A 21,079-nucleotide genomic window follows, 5' to 3' on the forward strand; every position below is an offset into this window, starting at 1 on the left:
CGTCATCTTTCATAGTTTCAACAGAATTGATTTTATGGCTCTCTAATGAAATATAATTAATCAAGAAGAAGGCTTTAGTAGCTTATGAATTACTATCATCTTGATATTTAACTTCTAATCATCAGTTACACTTGCTGCACTGTTCCAGTTTTTTCCATTCATATGATTTTATTGGACATATATATTTTGCACCTGCTCAATTAGGTTGTGATTGCTGTTATGTATTGCTTTATTGTAGCTCATATTTTTGTCTAATCCATTGAATCCTACTTAAAACATGCCTGTCTTCCTTACTTTGGAAAAATACTTCTTTTTAATTCTAGTGATATTTGGCAATGCATTTAAATGGGCTCCTCTGATGTGTCTGCAAAACCCTGTCCTCAATAGGGCGACAAGTGTTATTGCAGCAATAGCATTAATAATCACGAGGCCATGCTTTCAAACAGTTTGCTAAGCTGAGTGCGTGTAAGATGCTGGATTCCTTAGAAAATTTGGCCCAGGAATTGCAACGCTGTATGGCTGTATTTTTCATGGGGTTTGTGGCTGTGCCGGGACACTTCCTTGAATTTCAGGAATTCTACTTAAGTCAGAGAACGGTGGAATCAACAGTGCAGTTATTATGCTGTCAGAACATGGTTCTTAGCCTGTAGAATCAGAACAGCCATAATGGAAATGAGTATTTTTTTGCAAGAGACGGGACTAACAGGTGGGAAGGTTATTTCTGTCTTCTGCTAAAAATCCACAGAGAAGAGGTTTATAGGTAGCCTATTGAAGCAGTGCCTTTGCTGTATGCCTGTATAGTTTGCATGTAGCTTCCATATTATTCTAGTAGAATTTGCAGAATTTCTAGAGTAATTTCTATAATTTTTATATAATTATAGGATGTGGGACTGGGCAATATCTCAAAAGTTTATCTAATTTTTAGCTCTAGTCCTGATATTTCACTAATTTCTTGCTCCAGTGAGGGAGAATAAGCAGCCTTAATAGCTTTTATCATTACCATTACAGAAGCACAGAGTCACAAAATGGTTGAGGTTGGAAGGGACCTCTGGAGGTCATCTGGTCCAACCCCCCTGCTCAAGCAGGGCCACCTAGAGCCAGTCACCTGGGACCGTGTCCAGATGGCTTTTGAATTCTCCAAGGACGGAGACTGCACAGTCTCCTTGGGCAACCTGTTGCCGCGCTCGGTCACCCTCCCAGTGAAAAAAGTGTTTCCTGATGTTCAGAGGGAACCTCCTGTGTTTCAGTTTGTGTCCATTGCCTCTGGTCCTGTCACTGGGCACCACTGAAAAAAGCCTAGCTCTGTTCTCTATGCACCCTCCCTTCAGGTATTTATAGGCATTGATAAGATCCCCTCTGAACGTTCTCTTCTCCAGGCTGAACAGCCCCAGCTCTCTCAGCCTTTCTTCATATGAGAGATGCTCCAGCCCCTTCATCACCTTTGTGGTGCTTTGTTGGACTCTCTTCAGTCTGTCCATGTCTCTCATACTAAAGGAGCTCAGAACTGGACACAGCCCTCCAGGTGTGGTCTTGCCAGTGCTGAGGAGAAAGAATTAGAGAATTGTGTAGCTGTATCTTTTAAGGTTATTGATCCTTGTCTTTCCTCCTTTTTGCCCCTTTTCCAGGTCCCTTTGAAGACAACTCTTCAATCTATAGCAAGACTCTTTGAAGACATTTTGTTGTACTTGTCAATTTTATCTTTTCCAGAGAAAAACCCAATTCTTTCAGTCTTTCTTCATTGGTTACATTTTCTAAGCAGCTTATGAGTCATCCTTGCCCCTCTTCAAATTCATTTTTAGTGGGTGTGTAAATATGCATATAACGTCCAAAATTAGACACCATATTCTTTCAGAGGTTCTACCAGTGCCAAGTTTATCAAAATAATTGCCTCCATGTCTTCTGTTTTCCAGTTCTGAATACAACATAGAATTAGTCTCTCTTCTTTTGCAGCAACATTGCATTCTTGTTTTATTTCCCCAGAATTCCCCAAGCCTTTTCTTCGGTGTTTGAAAGTTATTCTTCATGTTGGTTTTGCACCTTTGTTCTTGTGTTTTTCCTAGGAGTACTTTTTGCAATTGGTTTTGGCGTATTTCATTATGTTGATTTCTGACCATTGCTTCCACCAGTCGGTGTCCACTCCCTTCCTTCAGTGTTATCTGCAAAATTTAGTGTGTGTTTGTTATTTGACCACATGGGTGTTAATGAAAATATTGACTGTGGACCCATCATATCTTTGTGATACATATCTCAAAATATTTCCCTGTTTGATAACTACTTTTTGAAAGTGGATTTTTTAATTATGCGTACTCCCATTCCTCATTACAATGATTTTATCTGCACTGATGTTTTCCTTTTTATGTTGAGACAGCATCATCTAGAACTGCATAACAGTTTTAACAAAGGTCAAAATACGCTACATGTTCTCCTTTTTCCACTAAGCCAGTTACCCTGTAAAAGAAGGAAATTACATTAGTTTGACATGATTTGGTTTTGACAAATCCGTGGTGGCTGTTTGTTATCACTTTAATTATCTTCAAGGTGCGTATAAGAGGATAGCTTAATAATTCGTTTGGTATCTTTGTGGATATCAAAATTAATTCTGTTACTCTTTGGGCTCGTTTTGTTGATTTATATATATGCTATATATACATATATATACACACACATATATATGGTTCCCTTTCCACAGTCATCTGGAGTCACCCTGCGAGGTCTCAAAGATGATTATTAATAGTTCAGAGATTTTGTTTTATATTTTCAGAATTTCGTTGTTCTGTTCTGCACTGAACTCAAACAACCATCTCCTTTTTTTTTTTTTTCCGACTAATGTGCCTGAGACAGGTAACATGAATGAAGAAAGTTTCATCTGTTCCATAGAAAATATTTTTCTTGAGGCAGGAGTGAAGCTTTGACAGGACTTGGCTCCTTGCACTTCAACATATTTGTTGATAAACGAGTTAATAAAAGAAATGTAACCAATTTGTAAAGTGTTGTGGTGTCCAAAGAAGCATTTGCTGAGGTAGGTAGCTGCATAAGCACGTGGTGAAGTCTGCCTTACATTGGTACCTTGTATGGAGAAAAAAAGATACAGGTATTTAGCATGCAAAAGACACTTCATGCCTGTCGGCAAAGCCAGTCATATTGAAGGAGGCATTGTGGAAAAAGCATGAGACCACCTAAGTAGTCACTTTATTGAGTATGTAACTACAAGTGAATAAGATTATATGGTGACAGCAGCTCTCAGGATCCAGCTGAACCAGAAAAAGGAACCAAACCTGTAGGTCTTGATGAGAGAAGTGAGACCACACACCTACGTGCACGTACAGCCAGTGGACCGAGCCACATTTTTTAGGTTTTGTGTATTGTTTCTACTTTTGAGCCATGGGTAGATTGAAAAGGAAAGCAAGTTAGATGATCCAAGTCCTTTAATCTCAGAGCCTTAGTAAGAAAATAGTAAGACATACAAACTAAATGCACATGTTTCTGTTTAATTAAGTGCACTTTTGATGGTGAAGTTTCCTGTGAGCATGGATTGTTTCGTCATTATAATGCGGGCAGTATGGGCATTAATCTATAGATACCTACCTCTCTGTGCTACGGCTGAGAAGCAGACACCAGAAAGGAAAGGGGGAAATCACTGCACATCTTTAGTCTCTGCGACTATTTTTCAGCCTCTTTGGTAAACTTCAGGGCTCTACATCCACCTACCAGGGAGGAGGCTTGGTGTGATGATGTTGCCTCTGTGGTGCAGGGAATCCACCATTTCCTCACTTCTGGTCTACCCTAGTTCCACTTTGAACCTGGTATTCAGGACAAGAGAAACAACAGTGCACAGCAGAATGCTTTTAGCAAAACTGTACCATTCCTGCTGTGTCTGGATTTGAACAAAACTGAGGGCAAAACAAAAGGAATGAATTAGTTTGGAGAATGCTACTAAAGCTTGAAATATGAACTCTGTGCAGTATGAACTGCTCTGAAATTGTTGGCTTCAGAATCAACCTTAAATTCTTTGGCAAGTAAGCCACGTAAGCCTGATACAAACCACAAATACATTTGACTTTTGCCCAAATAGAGTCTTTATGCTTTCTAATTTGTTGCTGGATGTCATACTTACCCATTTTGTTTTGGAAATCAATATTCTGACTTTGAAAATATTGGCTGCTTTGAAAGTGGAGCTTGTTTTTTAAAGCAATGAGATTTCTTTTTTTTTTTTTTTTTTCCCCAAAAAAGAAATTTACAGTTTGTGGCTGTTTTTTGTTATACATTGTACTGTCTGAAATGAAGAAGAGTCTGAGAGTTGCTCAGCACAATGTGTAGATTTAGTGTGTTCCTTGGAAATGAATATAAATTCATGATAGTCCTGTGAGTTTAAACAATAGCAAATTACCATCTGAAATCTGTAGAAGTTTAAAAAAAAAAACCAAAAAAACCCCCAAAAAAACCCCAACCAAAACAAACCAAAAAAAACCCCAACCAAAACAAACCAAAAAAACCCACCAAAAAACACCAAAGCAAAAACAACTGAAGAAGTTGCACCATTGTAAGGAATGAGTGACAGAGCTGGAAATTGAACCCGGTGATCCTGGGTCCTGCTCACTGATCTGAGCTCCCTGTCAAAATCTGGGATCTCTATATGTTTTATATAACAAGATAATAGACAAAAATGTTGGGTTCCAAATTAGAAAAGGTTGTATATTTCCAATTAAATTTCTGGATAGTTTGCTGGGGGGGGGGGAGGGGGGGGAGTGGAATCTCTAGTCTATGAGCTATATTTTTTCATGGCAAGTTTTCATAGACAATTGGCAAATGTTTTCTAACTAGACACATTGTATATGAAGAGGAATAAAAGTGGAAGAAAAATTAACCAGGGACCTTTTAGTAGGGAACCATGACCAAAGGAAAAAGTAGAACTGAAAACTGGAATCTCAGATGTATGCTATTTCTTTCCAGTAAGATTTTACTTTTCATCTTTTTGTTCAGAGTCTTTGGACATATTAGCTACCGTTCGGACTGGGAACTGGTGAAGGTGGACTTCAGACCATCCTTCCCCAGGGAGTGCACTGATGATGACTATGAATCTTGGGAGCTCACAAATCTACAGGTATTTACGGTCTTATGTTAACTGCCACAACTTTTCCATAGCTTTCAGATTCATGTAGAACTGTGTGCTAGGAAAATGTTTTCAAATAGAATTTGAACACTACATCCCCAGCTTTGATCTCCTTACATTGGTATTTGCTGATTTTACAATAGTTTAAAATGGGGGAGGGTTTTGTGTTCCCTTTGGTTGTGTGATCTGTGTCCTGGGACAGGCAGAAGTTTATCTGGTGGTCTGCCATAATAATAGGTGGTCCTGCTGGATTGTGAAGCATATACCATAAACTAAAGTGTGTAATATTGATTGAAGCAATTTCAACATGCAGTCATATGTTCTGCCAACTTTCTGACCACATACTGTACTCATATGTAAATTGCCATAAGTAAAGCCCATTCCAGAAGTAATTTAGGATCTCAGTGGACCGATCATGCAATGGGGTCCAATTGTTTTGGGCAATACCATTTCTGTAGTAATGCATTAAGGCTGCGCTAATCCTGGTGCTCTGGCCAAATCAAATTTTGGGAAGCTACATTCTCTATACAATGTATTGATTAAAGAGACCAGTGTGAGGATTTTTTTACATTGAATGGAATATGTCGTATTTATTCATAATCATTCTGATTATTATGTTTGTGCCTCTTCCAGGATGTTTGTTCTCTCAGTCTCTGCAGGGTTGGAGTTTTTTTGTGTGCTAATCTGTGTTATTCCAGCTCTCATTTGCTAGTTCTCCTGCCTAATTTTACACTTCTTGTTTGGGAATGCTCTGTATTTACTAACAATGTTATGCAGATCTGAGCCTGAAGAGTAACAGTACCTTGGGATATTGGCATTGAAATGTCTTTCAGAAATTAGAAACTACTAAAATGACTTGGACAGAGTACTTGCAGCTACCCAGTTACCAGTGGAGTGTGTTCAGATAGTCTTCATTCTACCTGTGTCCACGTGCGTGGTGCTTCCTGTTGACTGCCGCCACAAGACATGGTGATTTTGGATAGAACTTCAGCCATCTGCATGCACATTGAATTTTTAAGTGGCTGGTTGTAGGGTTGCGCCTAGATTGTGCACACATGAAACATGGATTAAAATGCACTTGAATTTCCATGTACATCTTTGGATTTGTGCCCTGAAATATAGCGTATGTTATAATTCTGTAATGGCTTGTTAGTGGACAACAGTGGCTATCAGAGCTTTGTATACCTATATATTTGAATATAAGAGAGTTGAGACTTGATACAAGTTTATAGTCTTGGCAGAAAGACCAGCCTTTCTCATGACAACATAAGGCCACATCTGTGTGGTGTAGGTTGTGGTGTGTAATAAGTGCGGTGCTTTGATGTTCAGGGTGATCGTTGCATCATGGGCCAGCAGAGGAGCTTTCGGAAGAGGAAGATTTCATCGTGGTGCATTAAAGGGAGAAGTTTCACATCAGCTCTCACATCCAAAGTTTGTGAATGTGTGAACTCTGATTTCTTATGGTGAGTCTGTCTGTGGACCCTTTGATTTGCTAGTAAATAGTTACTTAGAGATGGGTTTATTTTCCTCCTTTTGCCCCTCTCCCCATATAGGCATGTATAAACAAATAGGCAACCTTTTATTTGAATAACAGGTTGCTTTTGCATTTGTCTTTGTTTAAAAACATTGCCATGTTTTAAGTATTTGTTTTACCTGACTGAACAAATCGTGACATTTTTCTCTATTGATCAAGATTTGAAAAATGACCATTGGATTGATTTATAAGGCAAGCAAACCCTTTCTATTTGCAAATGAAGCAAAAAAACCAGAAGAAATGTGTTGGTCTGAGTGGCAAAGGAAACCTTTTACAAATCTAAACTACCAAGAGAGTTAATTTTGCAGAATTGACAAAGTAATTACAACCAGTTTTTCCCCTGGGTGTACACAACTCCCATTGAAATTAGACTTAGAACAGAACTGGCTTCATCAACTTGTATGTTCAGCTGGTAGAATAATATTTTAAAAAAATCTTTTTCCTCTTAAAAAAGTAGTCTCATCCACCCCAAATTAGACTGCTAAATGAAGTGGGGATAGTAACACCCTCGGTGTTGATGTTTTTCAGTGATTATGGGTTTGAGCGCTCTGCACCTCTGAAATCAGAGTCTGGCAAATGCTTTGCTGACTTTTGGTTTAACCCAGAAGCACCTCCTGAAGACTGCATGCTGGGGCAGGCATACACCAGCAGCACCGGGTAAGCTGATTTTGCATTCAACTGGCTTGCAGAGGCTTCCAGAGTGGGGGAGAACATTCCAACCAAGGACCACAAAAGTGGTTTTAAGGAAATGTAAATAAGGCAAACTGTAAAAAAGTGGGAAATGCAAAAGTTCTGACTCTGACTTGGAGCATGTGCAAAAGCTTCCTACAGACTAATGAAAGAGAAATGTTACTTTACATGTTCACAGCAGTTCAAAAACTAACCCATTTGAGAAGAGGGGGAGCTGTCTTGTTCCCAGTATTTTTATCTTTTATTTTGTAACCATTGCTACGCTTCTGATAGGAACATCCATCCAAAGGCTTTTTTTTTTTCTTTAGCCCATTGCTTGAGTTCAGACCAGTTTTCAGTTTGAATCCAATGAATTACTCTGAGGAGCCAGTAACATCTCACAGAACTTCCTAGTCTCTCACTTCCATGGGGGTAAAGAATTCTGTGAAGAACAGATTCTTTTCCTGACCATATGGGACACTCAGAATCAAAGAAAAGCTTTAGTAACTGTAAACAATACCACATAGAATATACACTACAATGTAGTCTGACGTCTGTGCCGAGAATAACTTGCAGCTGGCATCTATTCTGGCTTATCATAACATCATCTCTGTCGGTTGTGAAGATGAGAACCAAATGATGAAATGTCAAATCTGGCAATAGAATCACGGTTTCTGTGTATATTTGCCTTACCAAGGAAAATGATGCCTTTTGGGTTGCGGCTGACAGCTGTGATATACAGAATAGGAATTCAAAAGAGTGAAATCTGAGTCCAATTTTAAAGGATGTTTAAAAATAACATACCTGAGTGAAACTGATCTGTAAATAATTACTGTACACATCCAAGTATTTCATTATTAGTTCTTTAAAAGCATTAGGCTTTTCACTCTTTTATACTGTTATGTTAAATAAATGCGTTAAGTGTTTTAAGAAAGGCATAGATTTGCAAGGAGCAGATAAGCAATTGGTTCTGGGTTATTGCAGAAGCTGCTTGATCTAATTTCTTCCTGATATTTGGGGTTTGAACTAAGACCTTTAGAGCATTGAAGACTGTTGAGCGCTAGGAAAGGGTATGGCAGAGAGGACAACAGACTACCTATCTGTCCTGGATGGCTGGTCAGGCATGTTTCTAAATTTGAAAAGACAGACTCTTCCAATGCATACAAGTGAAGTCCTCATTGTGCTCCACACCTTCTTTCTTCAACAGGTTTTTCTCAGTAAAGGCAACGTCTGTCATCAAAGTATTTGCATCATGAGTTGATTAATCTTGTCTGTTTGTGAACCCAAGGACTATTCATTAGCTACCATCACACTCACATTCAGTGCCTCTGATGGCATTCTCCTGCTCACCTCTGATTCATTGTGCTCACTGCTTACTGTTTTTGCAGGTACAGGAAAGTTGTTTCTAATGTGTGTGAAGGTGGTGTAGATCTGCAGCAGAATTTAGCGCAACATATGTGTCCATTGATTGCTCCCAAGGGACTTCAGATCAGCATCAGAGAAGAAAGCCTGGCTGTTAAGCCTGGGGAAGACATCACCTTCATCGTCAGACAAGAGCAGGTAGTAATGAGCATTGGCTGAACATTTATGAAAGTTTCCTCACTGTTTTTATGGTTCCTTTCTCTCCTACCTGCTTTGCTGCTGAATGAGATTAAGCTGTGCTTGAGACAAAGACGAATGACTCTCTGAATATTGAAACTTCTGTATTCAAGTGACTTGGACAATCCAGTAAGCTCAGTGAACCACCAAGTTCTGTCCACAGAATGGGATTTGTCTCCTCAGCAGTGTGGTCAGTCATGATTCCTTAAAGGCATCGGCTTCTTTGAAAATCAAAGGAACTAAATTACCAAAGTCTCCTTGGACTGAAAATTTCAACTGCTGTATCAGAGAAGAACAGAAATGCAGAGAACATTTAATATTCTGGTTTAAGTGGTTTTGCAAATCTGCCTTTCAGAAAGGAATCAGGCAAAACTTTACAGAAATCAGCAAATAGCACAGCATAAGAACATTTATTATGTATTACTTGTGTTGCCAAAGATATGTGTTTGGGTTTTTTTCCGTTTATTGAGAGAGACAATGCCCTAAGGCCCTGACCAACAGCAGTGAGTAACTTTTGGATGAATTGTTTGCTGTGGGTGTCTTTCTTAATGCTTGCTTTTTAGTATTAGGCTCTAACTGTTGTGCTCAGGTTACTGGGGTATTGTACTTCCTGGCTAACCCCACTGATTTGCAAGAACTTGAAGAAAGTTCACACAATTTGGCAAACCTGTGCGATATAAATCGGGCACTTGGGATTTATTTCTGTAATGGAATCAAGAAGGTTACATGCAGAACACCAGGCTGCTTAATGCTTCATGGACTTTGTGTCCCAATGCTTGCAGTGCCCCAACAATTGTGTGGCAAGTTATGCTGCCTTCTCTTTTTATAATTTGCTTGGAAATGTTTATTGTAAGAATAGAGCATTTGGTAGCAATTTGGACTCTAATGATTTTGATTGGCAGTTTGTTTTTTTTTTTTTCCTTACTGTGTAGATTCTGAAGTTTTCATGAATCTCTGTGGCAATATGTAAAACATTTAAAACTATTCAAAAATCTTCAGAAGTCAGGGATCTTAGAGGGAATCCTGCGCTGTGTTTTCTGATTAAGTCTTTGCTCGGTACATCGAACTGGAAGGCAGATTTAGAATAACTGTAACAGTTTGCTGCCACCTATGGCTAAGAATAATATTTGTACTCAAATGTCCTGAGTGTTGCTTAGGATTTAATCTATACAACAAAGTCTAATGAGAATTCATAACAATTACTGCGTTGAAGAAACAGCTCTACTAGGATAAGCGAAAACATACTCTTTTTCTCTGCTGAACAAAATTAATTTACTAGTTTATGTGAATGCATGTTACTAGGTGCAGGAAAGCCAGACATCAGGGAGTAAAGAAAGCAGGCTTTGGGTATGTTTGGGCAGTTTGCAAGTGACCCTAGAAATAATAGTAATTTATAATTATTTTCTTCACAAATTCTGTTGGCTGAATGTATGAATAATGTCATGACAATCATCTGTTTTGCATGGAAGTGGAAGCCCCAGTTTCTTTTTAGCTGCCTTTTCCCCGTGTAACTCTTTTGTTATCTGTCCACTGCTCTCTGTCTTTCCTGGTCAGGGAAACAGAAGTGCCTTGGTGTTCTGAAGACAGCACTCTCATCTTTACACTAGGGAAGCTATTAGAATAAAACATTAACAGAAGCTTGCATCTACTGGCTTTCAACACTGGTTTCTGTCTCACCTGGAAAAAATATGCGTGTATACTTGTTAGCATAAGAAAGAGCAAACAAGAAGTGTTTGCAAGCTAATATCGTCTAAAGAGATTCCACTTACTGGCACATTGCTGGCAAGAAGACATCTCTTTTGCTTTAAACTTTAATAACGTATTATCTCCTCTGCTAAATTCTACCCATCTGTTGTCAAAAGAAAGATATTATTTGGAAAAAAATCTTCACAGTGAAGAAGCTTTCAAGGTCCTTTATGTGTGTTGAAATATGGTATTTAGGTATTTGATAACCCTACAGGTTCCTCATTATGGGTATTCTTTTACATTATAAGCAATGCTCTTTCATCTGATAAAACATGGAAGAAAATCAACCAAACTGCAAAATAATAAAAGGAGGAAATAATAGTATGTTTTCCTTCCCTTTGTAATGCCAGGGTACTAAGTTCTAGGCTTTGTTGCTTCCTTTGATTTTACATTAGTCCTGCCTTTTGGGATTAGATTTTGATATAAACCCATTTCAGAGAGTGGCTTATGGGGAAGTGAAGTGATTTTTGAGTACTTCGATGGGTGTCAATCCTTCTCTGCTCTGATGACCATTCAGGTCACCTGACTAGCATATGGCTGTATATGTTCCTTTCCTAGAGACAATGAAGATTTTTAAACCAACACTGTGTATTCACAATACGGCGGATTTTCTACCAAGCCTGGCCCTGCAACCTGTTTTAATTGCATGACTGTGGTGGCCGTGTACTGTGGCAAGCAAGCAGGCACATATTGCTGAAGACTGAGGAAGCAGAGCAGCTCGCTAAGGCAGTGCTGCCAGTCGTAGTGAGAAAGTGCTGCTCACAGCTAAAATGGATTTTCCTTTGACTCCACACCCACATCGCCAGTCCATGTAGCACAGGCTTGACTTCTCTCCTGAGCAGCCACACCGTGACAACATGAGTGATGGGCATACGTTTGTTCTCTGACAGTAGTATCAGTCTTGCAGTATTTTAGGCCTGAGTTTAGGAAGACGGTGTCATTTAAAGGGGCGCTTAGCAGAAGTGCAATGAATTATAAATTCTGTGAGATGTTTGACATGACAGAATTATTTGGCTGGACTTTTAAACCCTTTCCCAAACTCAGCTCAATAATCTGCTTCATTAAGCATGCATCCAATTTTGCAGTAGAGCATGTTAGTTCTAGACATGCTGGTAGCTCTGTATAATGCAGTACAACTATGTGCAAAGATCCGAGCTTGGATCCTGAAGATCATATGGATGACACTCAGAGGGTGTGGTTAGAAGGCACTGTGAAAAAGGTCTAAACCGATTAATTTTACTTTATAATTGCATAGGCTAGAAGTTCACTGGATGAGTGGTAGTTTGCTAAAATAGCAATATTCAGTTGTTTGCAATCATATGAGCATTGCTCCAGAACTTGGGGCTACCTTGCATCTTTATGTTAGTTAATGTCCAGCTGCATTAAGATAAGAGTGATGGTTTCTGTGTCATACAACTTGGTTAGTGGTCTGAGGTGTCTTATTTTAAGGTAGCACCTTACTGTGGAAATTTAGTATTATCTCTGTTAATGCACACAACATCTGTTGCACTCAAATCTTTGCCATGGATGTAGTGGTTTTACTGCAACTATTGCAATTGAGTTAAAATATCTGGCTGGGGCTGGAAATGCTGTTGTGATTCAGGAAATGGTTATAATCATGTGTCCTGTCTATTTTGGTTCTGGCCATTTAAAATATTTTTGATATATTTTCCTTTTAGGGTGATATATTGAATACCAAATACCAGGTAGATCTTGGAGATGGCTTTAAGGCGAAATATGTGAACCTTACGATGACTGGAGAACCCATCCGTCACCGCTATGAGAATCCTGGGATTTACCGTGTCTCAGTGAAGGCTGAGAATGTGGCTGGGCATGATGAGGCTGTGGTGTTCGTCCAAGTCAACTGTAAATCAGCTCTTTGGTTTTCTTACTTTTGCTGCTGTGTAAAAACCACATGATAACTATGAAGTAGTAAAGAAAATTACTAGTCACAATTAGGAAAAATGCGTATTTTTTCAATAACCTCACGCAGTCTTGCAGTGCTGTATGTTGTTAATGCAGAGGCTTGTAAACCTAATGTATTAGGAGGTTAGAGTTAGTTTTGTTTGGATTTGGGAGAAGGATGGTGTATTAATCTTTTAAATAGCAAGCATACCTCAGTTCAAATCCCAGTTCTGATCGATCTTCCTGACTCAAGACCCCGTTGGCAGTCTTAGCAGCTGAAATTTAACACTTTAAGCTGTGTCTTTTTAGGAGCTTCTAGGTGCTGTGTGAAGCAAGTGAACAGATGTGTTGAGAAACGTATGAGCTCTTGTATGATTTTAAAAAAGAATCAAAGTCTCAGTGTTTCTAAAAGTCAGGCTACTTATTAAAGTACTAGAATCTAGATTTTAGGTAGTTAATTCTCACAAAGTTTTAAAGTGGTACTTTGGTATAACTTCATGTTGGCAGGCAGTATTACTTGACTTAGACTTCTCTCCCTCTCCTTAATTAAGACCTAAAAAACCCCATCAAATAGATTTAAAAGAAAAGAACAGAATGGCACAGGGAATATCATGCACCATCACAAGCTTAATGTACCTCAGTCATCTCATAATTGAAATGAAGAAGGAAACTCTTAACTGGAACTGAATTTCCTTCTTCCTTCAAGATTCAAGACAGCTATTGCTTTGCCTGTTTTCAGATGTGTCAAAAATTCAGAAACAAGTAACATCAAAAGAAAAGATACTCATCTTGCATTCTCCAGGTGTCTGTTTCCCTCTGTTATGAGTGATGTGTCTTCCATCCTAATCCCAAAGCAATGGAAGTCGCTGGAGCCGCATAAAAGGCTGTGCACAGATCTGTGTGCTTTATGTCAGCCTGTCTGGTGACTGCTGATACTTATGTATTTTGCTAGTCAGAGTCCTTGAGTCCAGAGCTTCCAGTTCTGCTTTGATTAGCAAGTGGAGCCCAACCCATTAATGCTATTGGCCAATCTCCTATTAAAATCAAATGGAAAGGATCAGAATTGAATTCTCCACCTCAGTTTCATTATCTGTTTCTTTGTTGTGTTTGTTTTTTAAATCATTTGGCAACTCGAGAGAGCTCAGATAAATCGCTTAGGGCTTCAGCATTAATTTTTAGGAGCTTCTAGGTGCTGCGAAGTAGATAAAGCACAGGAACAGTAGATCTGTACAAGCAACGAACAGCAAAAAACTCCGTAACATCCTTCTCTCTGGGGAGAACAACTTCTTACCGTTCAGAGAATGACGAGCAGTAGCAAGCCCTGACGGAAAGCAGAACAACTGCTTTCTCAAAACATGCTGCTGGTGTAGCCTACGTCAGGATAAACAGTAAAAATAAAAGATGTTGATTGTGTTTTATGCAGTGGATTTACAAATTGTGGAAGCCAGAGGTATTTTTCACAAGGAAAATGAGTGGCGCATTAAGAGGACTTTGGTGCTGAAGTGGAGAGGCAGCAGAGCACTGAAGCAGACACGGTCCATTCCTGAGCTTGTCTGTGGATGCTGTGCGTGGTCTAGAAGATTCATGGAAGCATGTTACCTGGTCTGGTTGAATAAATGCTTTCTGTTTGCTCTGTTTAATTTTTTAGGTAAATTACAAGATTTGAGGAAATTAGCTGGCACTAATTAAACTGCAATTTCTACGTTTTAGAGAAACACTAATAGCCGCTCAGGGACGTTTTTCACTGTGGAATACCGTGAAAGGAGAAATGTCCATAGAGTCCTCCTTTCACTCTATCTCCAGCTGATGGAATTAGGGAATTTTTTCAGGGACAAATGGTAAAGGGAGTATTTTTTACTCCTGCCAAGTTCTGTTGCTATGGGATGCCCTGTAATGCAGGGCAATTATATGAACTTTGGCCTGTCATGCAGATTATGCTTTCTGATCCAGATCACACAATCTACAACTTGTTAATGAACTGTAAGAGATATTAGAGCAAGTCTGATAGTATAAACCTGAGTAGGTAACCTGGAATTAAAAGAACTGAAGAAGAACTTGGCAAACATTTTCTTTTTCATTAAACCATAATCTCTGTAGTGTATGAAAAACTGGGGAGCTTTGAAAACTGTACTGAAATTGTAGCTTCATTAAACAGAAATTGTGTAAGTCAACTTCATTCCTAATTTTACACACTGAAGGGTGCTATGAAGCTTGTTCAAATGCATTATGGAATTGTGTGACTGAGACAAGCAGAAGGACTCACAATAATTATTTTTAGCTCTTCAGTATATAGGAGTGGCAAACTTGAAATAACAGTCATCATTCAAGTACCAAACAACTTCCCCTCTAAAAATTTTGGAAAAGAAAATAACCTTCTTCAGGAGCAAAACCATATCTCAAAATGATCAGTTTCCTCTGGGAAAATGTAAATTTATGGCAGAATCAAAACAGTGGCACAGATCCCTCCAGACTTCTTTAATTTGCCTCATCAGAAGGAAAATCTATTTCTAGGAGGAACAAATTTAGTGGAATTCCTACAATTTCTGAATTTTCCTCAAGACATCAGCAACAGGAGGAGCATTTTAACTCTGTTTCAGTAATGAAGCTGTTGAAGACACCATTTGTTTAAGCACCCAGCGTGCCTTGAATTCATGTACGTGGTTAGTCATCGGAGAAAACGCAGAATGAAAGCAGAGCCTTACATTCAGATGAAGCAGCACACAGGCCGGTTGAAGTGAGGTGGAAAAGGAAGGTGTGCACAGCTCAGACAACTTGCTCTCGGAGAAGTTCAATCAGTTTAGTCAAAGTGAATTAGAAGTGAACAGGCAATGATTCAGTTCATGAAAGAGAGTAAGAGAAAGACTTTGGCCCAGTGTTAATTACCTTTAAGTCTGCACTGCAATGAAAGACCTTTGAATGAGTTAAAAGATACTTAGAAAGGAACAAAAATGGATGGTTTAGTATTCATTCTGTGTAATGAATGCATGTTGGACCATACAGCAGTTTGCTATCCTGGATAGATGGTGCAGCTGAAGTTAAGAAATTCTAGATATCACATTATACTATTATAAAGTGTTTACCTTCAGACATACTGAAAAAGATACACTTGGAAACCTCTGAGGGAAAGATTTTTTTTCAATAAAGTTATTGTACTATGAAGCAAAATACAACATTAAGAAGCAGATAAAAATCATTGTAATGATGCATTTCTTTTATACAAATAACAATGTTTACAGCCTTCGTAGGCAAAAGTTCGGAAAGGAAAAAAACTTACTGTAAGGCATATTTTGGAGTACAGAGCTTATCTATTTTGATTTGCAAATAAATGCTCCCCTGATGTACACATCTATTTTAAAGCATGCATTAATGAGAGTGTGTGTGGTGTGAGCCTAACAGCTGATATTTTATAATGAAAATGAGTAGTCAGCAATATTCATTTTCAGTTTTCTGCTTTTCCCTTAGCAGTTTGAGATTTGTTAGATTTCTATTCATTTGATCTTTTATTATCTAAAAAAAAAAAAAAAAAAAAAAGCTGAGATTGCCTTTTCCACTTTTTAATTGGGATATTTGCTTATGTTTTCTAGAATTGGACATGCACCAAAAAAAGTGCATCAGAGAGGTGCATTTTGGTGACCTGTCACACTGCTCTAGTATTTTGTTTGTGGGGCTTGTGGGTTTTTTTTTTTTTGGTTGGTTGGTGGTGGTTTTTTGGTTGGGGTTTTTTTTTTTTTTTTTCTGGTTGAAATGGGGTCCTTCCAGTTATGCCCTCAGCTTTCAATACAGATGTAAAAGTAGGAGGGAGGGAAAAATAAATTCAGGACCTTATGGTGTGCAGGTGAGAGGCTTTTGGGCAAAGAGGCATTAATAAATTGATGGATTCTTGTTCAATGATATTTTGGGAACTTTGTTCAGCTCCACTGCAGGCTTTAAATTTAGAAGTGGTTCCAGTTGTTGGAAGAAACCAGGAGGTGAATCTGACAGCCATCATACTGCCAAAGAACCCTAATTTGACAGTCTTCTACTGGTGGATAGGAAACAATCTTCAGGTACATGAATGGTTTTGACTGAGATTATTTTCAGTCTCTTTCCAATAAAGGTTGAGTGACACCTTTTACTTTAATAGAAATACTACCATGTTGCATGACTTCTTTTAGACCATCTTTCATTCCAAGTAGCGAGTTATGTCTAGTGGCAAGCAGTATCTAACTTCCCTTGTTTTATCACGTACATTTAAGGTGTTAATTTCCCTTTATTGCTACTTATGTGGAAATGCAAATTTCTCAAATTGATTTGAATTTCTAAACCATTTTCTTTTGGGGGGAACAACAATTTATTCTATTTCATTGCCTGTGGAAAAAACTTGTGGAGGGGTATGCGTTTGGGATCATAGCATTGGTGAATGATGAAACTTGAATATTTCCACTTCCATGTTGATAATGTGAGTACTGTAAATTTACAAGTGCTGTACAGAAATATATATATATATAAAAATTGTATAGATAAATATTTTCTGGGAGTCTAAAATAAACTGGTGTATCAAAAATAACTAGGATACCTAAAAGGATATCAAAACAGTGAAAGCACTCAATCTAGTGATACTCATTTGGGAATAGAAAGTCTGGATAAACATACCCTAGAGCAATAAATGTCCAAGTATTTTTATTGGGAATAGTTCTTGTCTAGCTGGGTTAATTTCTTTTAAGGTAATTCTTTCAATAACAGATAAGTAAAATATTTTCTTTATGAGGGAGAATAAGTATGACAGAGAAATGCTTCAGATAAGTGCAATGAACTTTCTTCTTGTAAATGTGCTGTCTGCCATAATCCCAGCATGTATCTTTTCATTATTATTGACCTTGCCATCGTTAGAACAAGCACTGCAGATCAATATAGTCTTGTGAAGGGTTTTGTAATTTATACAGATGTGGTCAGGTAACAGAGTATCTCGGTTCTGCCTTGGAGGTTACGGTGGGCTGGTGCACTTCCATGGGTCATGCTCCAAGTTGACAGAACTAATCCTTTTGACCTTGACTATACCCCACGTTTTTTGAGGCACATGTCTTGCTATATATGATCTTGTAGAGATTTGTGAGCCTGACTCAAAATCTGTTTATTTCAGTGGGATCTGAATGAAAACCTAATACTCTGCCCATTATTCTAAGAGAAATGTTTGCCCCATCTGGCAGCTATTCTGTTCAAAACATTCTATTTAGGGAAAGAAACATCCTGTATTAAAAATTGTTATTGAACAACTTGATAAAATGTTGATTAATTGAATAATTGATATGAAACCTTTTTTGCTAATACGTTTAGTGACAGTCTCTTCAGACACTGTTCTTGTGGTTCTTGCTGAAATTCTATATTCAACTTTTCTTTGTTTTTTAAAGCCACTCCTTACATTGGAAAATTTCCTGGTGACAAAGTTTGCTGAGACAGGTGACATCAGAGTTACAGTGCAGGCTTCCTGTGGGAGCTCCATGCTTCAGGACTCGAAAGTTGTCCATGTTTTTGGTGAGACATTACTCTTGATAAATTTTTTTTTGTTTCACATGTACTTGTTTCTTAAACCAGCCCTGACACAACTGAACCTGTTGTAAAATTGTATATAATGCTACATTTAATTGTTAAAATTAGAGGTATGACCTGTCACTAGGTAACTCCATGAAGTTGAACAGTGTGATTGTATGGAAGGATTTAATCTGAAATGTTTTGTTTCCTTTGCTTACTTTAAGTGTTACTGTGGTTCTCAAATGCTGCATGTAGCAAGAGTGTTTAAGTAGTATTTTGGCCTATGACTAGAGAGTTTCTTAGAATTTCTAAATAAAGTAGTTTAAATACCTCTGAAAAAAGAGAACATTTAGTTGCATATATACTGTCAGCATTAAAAACAATGTGAAATAATTGCCTTTTATCACAATATATCACTGTTCCTTTGATGTTTATCTGAGAGTTTGGATCAAGTATAGCTCTGCTGTAATTATTGAATAACCCTTCTACTCTTGTTTTACATTGTGCCCTGGTGTGTTTTGTTGTGTCTTATAATGTGGTGACAAGGCATAATATACTGTGAAAAATGTAGTGCTGACGAATTATTTACATTTGTATTTGTGCTGTCACATGTGGAAATTGTAATAAGTGAAAAAGCTTCCTTTTAATGCAGAGCTAAAAGCCTTCAGATATCATGAAATACACAACATGATACATCTCTATTTTCTGAAGATTCTGTTTTTGCTTTTAGTATACTTATTAATTTTAAATAATGGTGAAAACCACACTTATGCTTAATGCAGCTTTTATGAACCTTCTCCTTTCCTAAGATAAATGGATTTAACGTTAATGCTACCACTTATAAGTGCATCCACTTTTTTAGAACTCTTTAGAAGTATAACCTGCCTTAGTGTGACTAGATCAATGACTTTGGCTTCAAACACTGCTTTTGCTCTTAGTGTTGGCCATTCCTGATACCAAGAGCAAGAAAGTACTGGTCGTGGGGGAAATAAAGAAACCTCTGGAAAAGAAAACCACATTAAAATACAATTCTGTCAGAAGCATTGGGGAGGCCAGGTTTGAGTCATGCATTCCAGAGGATCACTTTCTCTGCTTTGCATTAAGTTCCCCAGGTGTTCGTCCAAGGAGCCTATATGGAGAAAGGGAAGATTTTAGAGACTGTTTACTGAGGAACAGCCCATTTCTGGTATTTCAGATATTTTGGACAATATCCAGAGAAATGTTATGGGTGTACCTTGTTTTTATTTTTTTGAAGAGGGCAGTAGTTAGCCTTTGATATTCATTTCTGTTCTTGTTTTCATAGCTAGTTGATGGAATACATGAAGTATTAATTTTACATGAAAAACAGGAACACGTAATGGGCAAAAAACACATGTTTATGATTCAATGAGAATAAAATCCATTGGCGCATTCCCATTACAAATAAATGAAACCAACCACGTCTGTGTGATATATTGTCCTAAGGAAAAATTATTGGGAAGGTTATGACCCCAGAGCACATATGTAAAATCTGCTTTGTTTATTTTTTTTCTTCCTGCTTCTTTATCTTCAGGCACAAATTTGATGATGTTGACAAAAATACAGAAAGAAATCGAGTGCCTGACAGGAGTGTACTATTGCTCCATGCAAGAGTTCACACCACAGAGCAGTGGGGTTCCTAGATACTGCAGTGCTGCACAGCAAATAATGCCAAATATATATTTTCAGCTTTTATTTCTGCAAAACTGTTTTTGCAGCCTGGTCTGTTACTTGTTCAAAAACATTTATTTTTGTTTTTTTCTAGATCATTTTCATGTTCTTCCTCTGAAGTTTACTAAGCACCTGGACATGTATAACCCCGACATACCAGAGTGGAGGGAAGACATAGGGCGGGTAGTAACACGACTTCTTGCAAAGGTGCTCTTTCGGATTGCTCATAAAATGTTCCCTCGCCAGTCGTAAAGCTTGAAGGTTAAGTTAATGCCTTCTCATTTAGAAAAAAGGAGGCAGAGCAAAATAATAAAGTGAACCTCATGAGCCACATTTCAAACAAGTTTGAGCCTAGTGTCGCTTTTACATGCAAGCTGTAGGCGATGATATTGTAGCATAGAAAGTTTAGGTCTAATACAGCCTAATTGGCAATTAATGCTAAAGGTTGCTCTCTAGGATTAGGGATAGATGTATTGGCAAATACTGTTGACTCCAAAACAGGAAGATCAGCTTAAATGTTATATATTTAGAAGTTAAGCAAAGGATGCTGTGTAATATAAAAGACACAAGCTTTGTGTAAAAACAAAGCAGAAAAAAAAAAATTTACAATGTCAGTTATGTAACTTTGATATATAATATGCAGGCAAACAGTTTGCACAGTTGTTTTTTTAGATCATATTGACAAAAGAAACGTGGATCAGGACCAGCTGAATCCTGTAGGTTAAATCAAGTACAAAGCCATACAGCAGTTGAGAGAGATAAGTAAAAGCACCCCATAAAAACTGTGAGCTCTAGAGCTGCGCTCTTCAGGTACACACACAGTGCCAGCAAGCGAGTGTGCACACACTGACTTTCTGTGAGGACAATAGCACTGAGGGGCAGGTTGACAATATTTTGAAATGCTTGTATTTGAAATCACTTGACTTTTCCTGGATTTACAGTAGTGCAAATCAGGTTCTGGAATTTTGACATTATACATTTTCCTGCCTTTTTTTTGAGATTCACATCAAATGTCAAGTTAAAGTAAATTCCCGCTTTTCTCGACTTAAAGCCATTCCATAACCAGTGTCAGTCAAACAAATGTTTTAATCCCTTATAAAATTGCCCTTGCATTTTAGTAATTACTAAATAATTTGCAAAAGAATATGAACAATTTAATGGAATTTTGGAATCTGTTTGAGAAAGGAAGGCTACGGGAAGTGCCCAGGGTATTGTCCTTAGAATTGTGTGGCTGTATTATACAACACATGGAGGAATTTGGGACTAAAAGCAAAATTTACACAAACTGTTTTGAAAAGGAACGCACTTGACTTTTAGTG

The 21,079-nt window shown here is 38.0% G+C and overlaps 1 protein-coding gene across 1 annotated transcript in view; it reads left to right on the plus strand.

Annotated features, from left to right (window-relative positions):
- Nucleotides 1–21,079, plus strand: part of SORCS2 (sortilin related VPS10 domain containing receptor 2) — a gene marked incomplete at its 5' end in the record, with an annotated part of 571,875 nt that overhangs the window by 531,772 nt on the left and 19,024 nt on the right. The window contains 8 exons of the mRNA XM_082314967.1: nucleotides 4,981–5,101; nucleotides 6,440–6,573; nucleotides 7,173–7,301; nucleotides 8,702–8,873; nucleotides 12,338–12,524; nucleotides 16,476–16,609; nucleotides 17,951–18,074; nucleotides 19,855–19,967. Coding sequence (XP_082171093.1) covers nucleotides 4,981–5,101; nucleotides 6,440–6,573; nucleotides 7,173–7,301; nucleotides 8,702–8,873; nucleotides 12,338–12,524; nucleotides 16,476–16,609; nucleotides 17,951–18,074; nucleotides 19,855–19,967 — 1,114 coding nt within the window. The remainder of the gene's footprint in view (nucleotides 1–4,980; nucleotides 5,102–6,439; nucleotides 6,574–7,172; nucleotides 7,302–8,701; nucleotides 8,874–12,337; nucleotides 12,525–16,475; nucleotides 16,610–17,950; nucleotides 18,075–19,854; nucleotides 19,968–21,079) is intronic.

Source organism: Platalea leucorodia (genome assembly GCF_965183815.1).
Source record: "Platalea leucorodia genome assembly, chromosome: 6".
NCBI lineage: Eukaryota > Metazoa > Chordata > Aves > Pelecaniformes > Threskiornithidae > Platalea > Platalea leucorodia.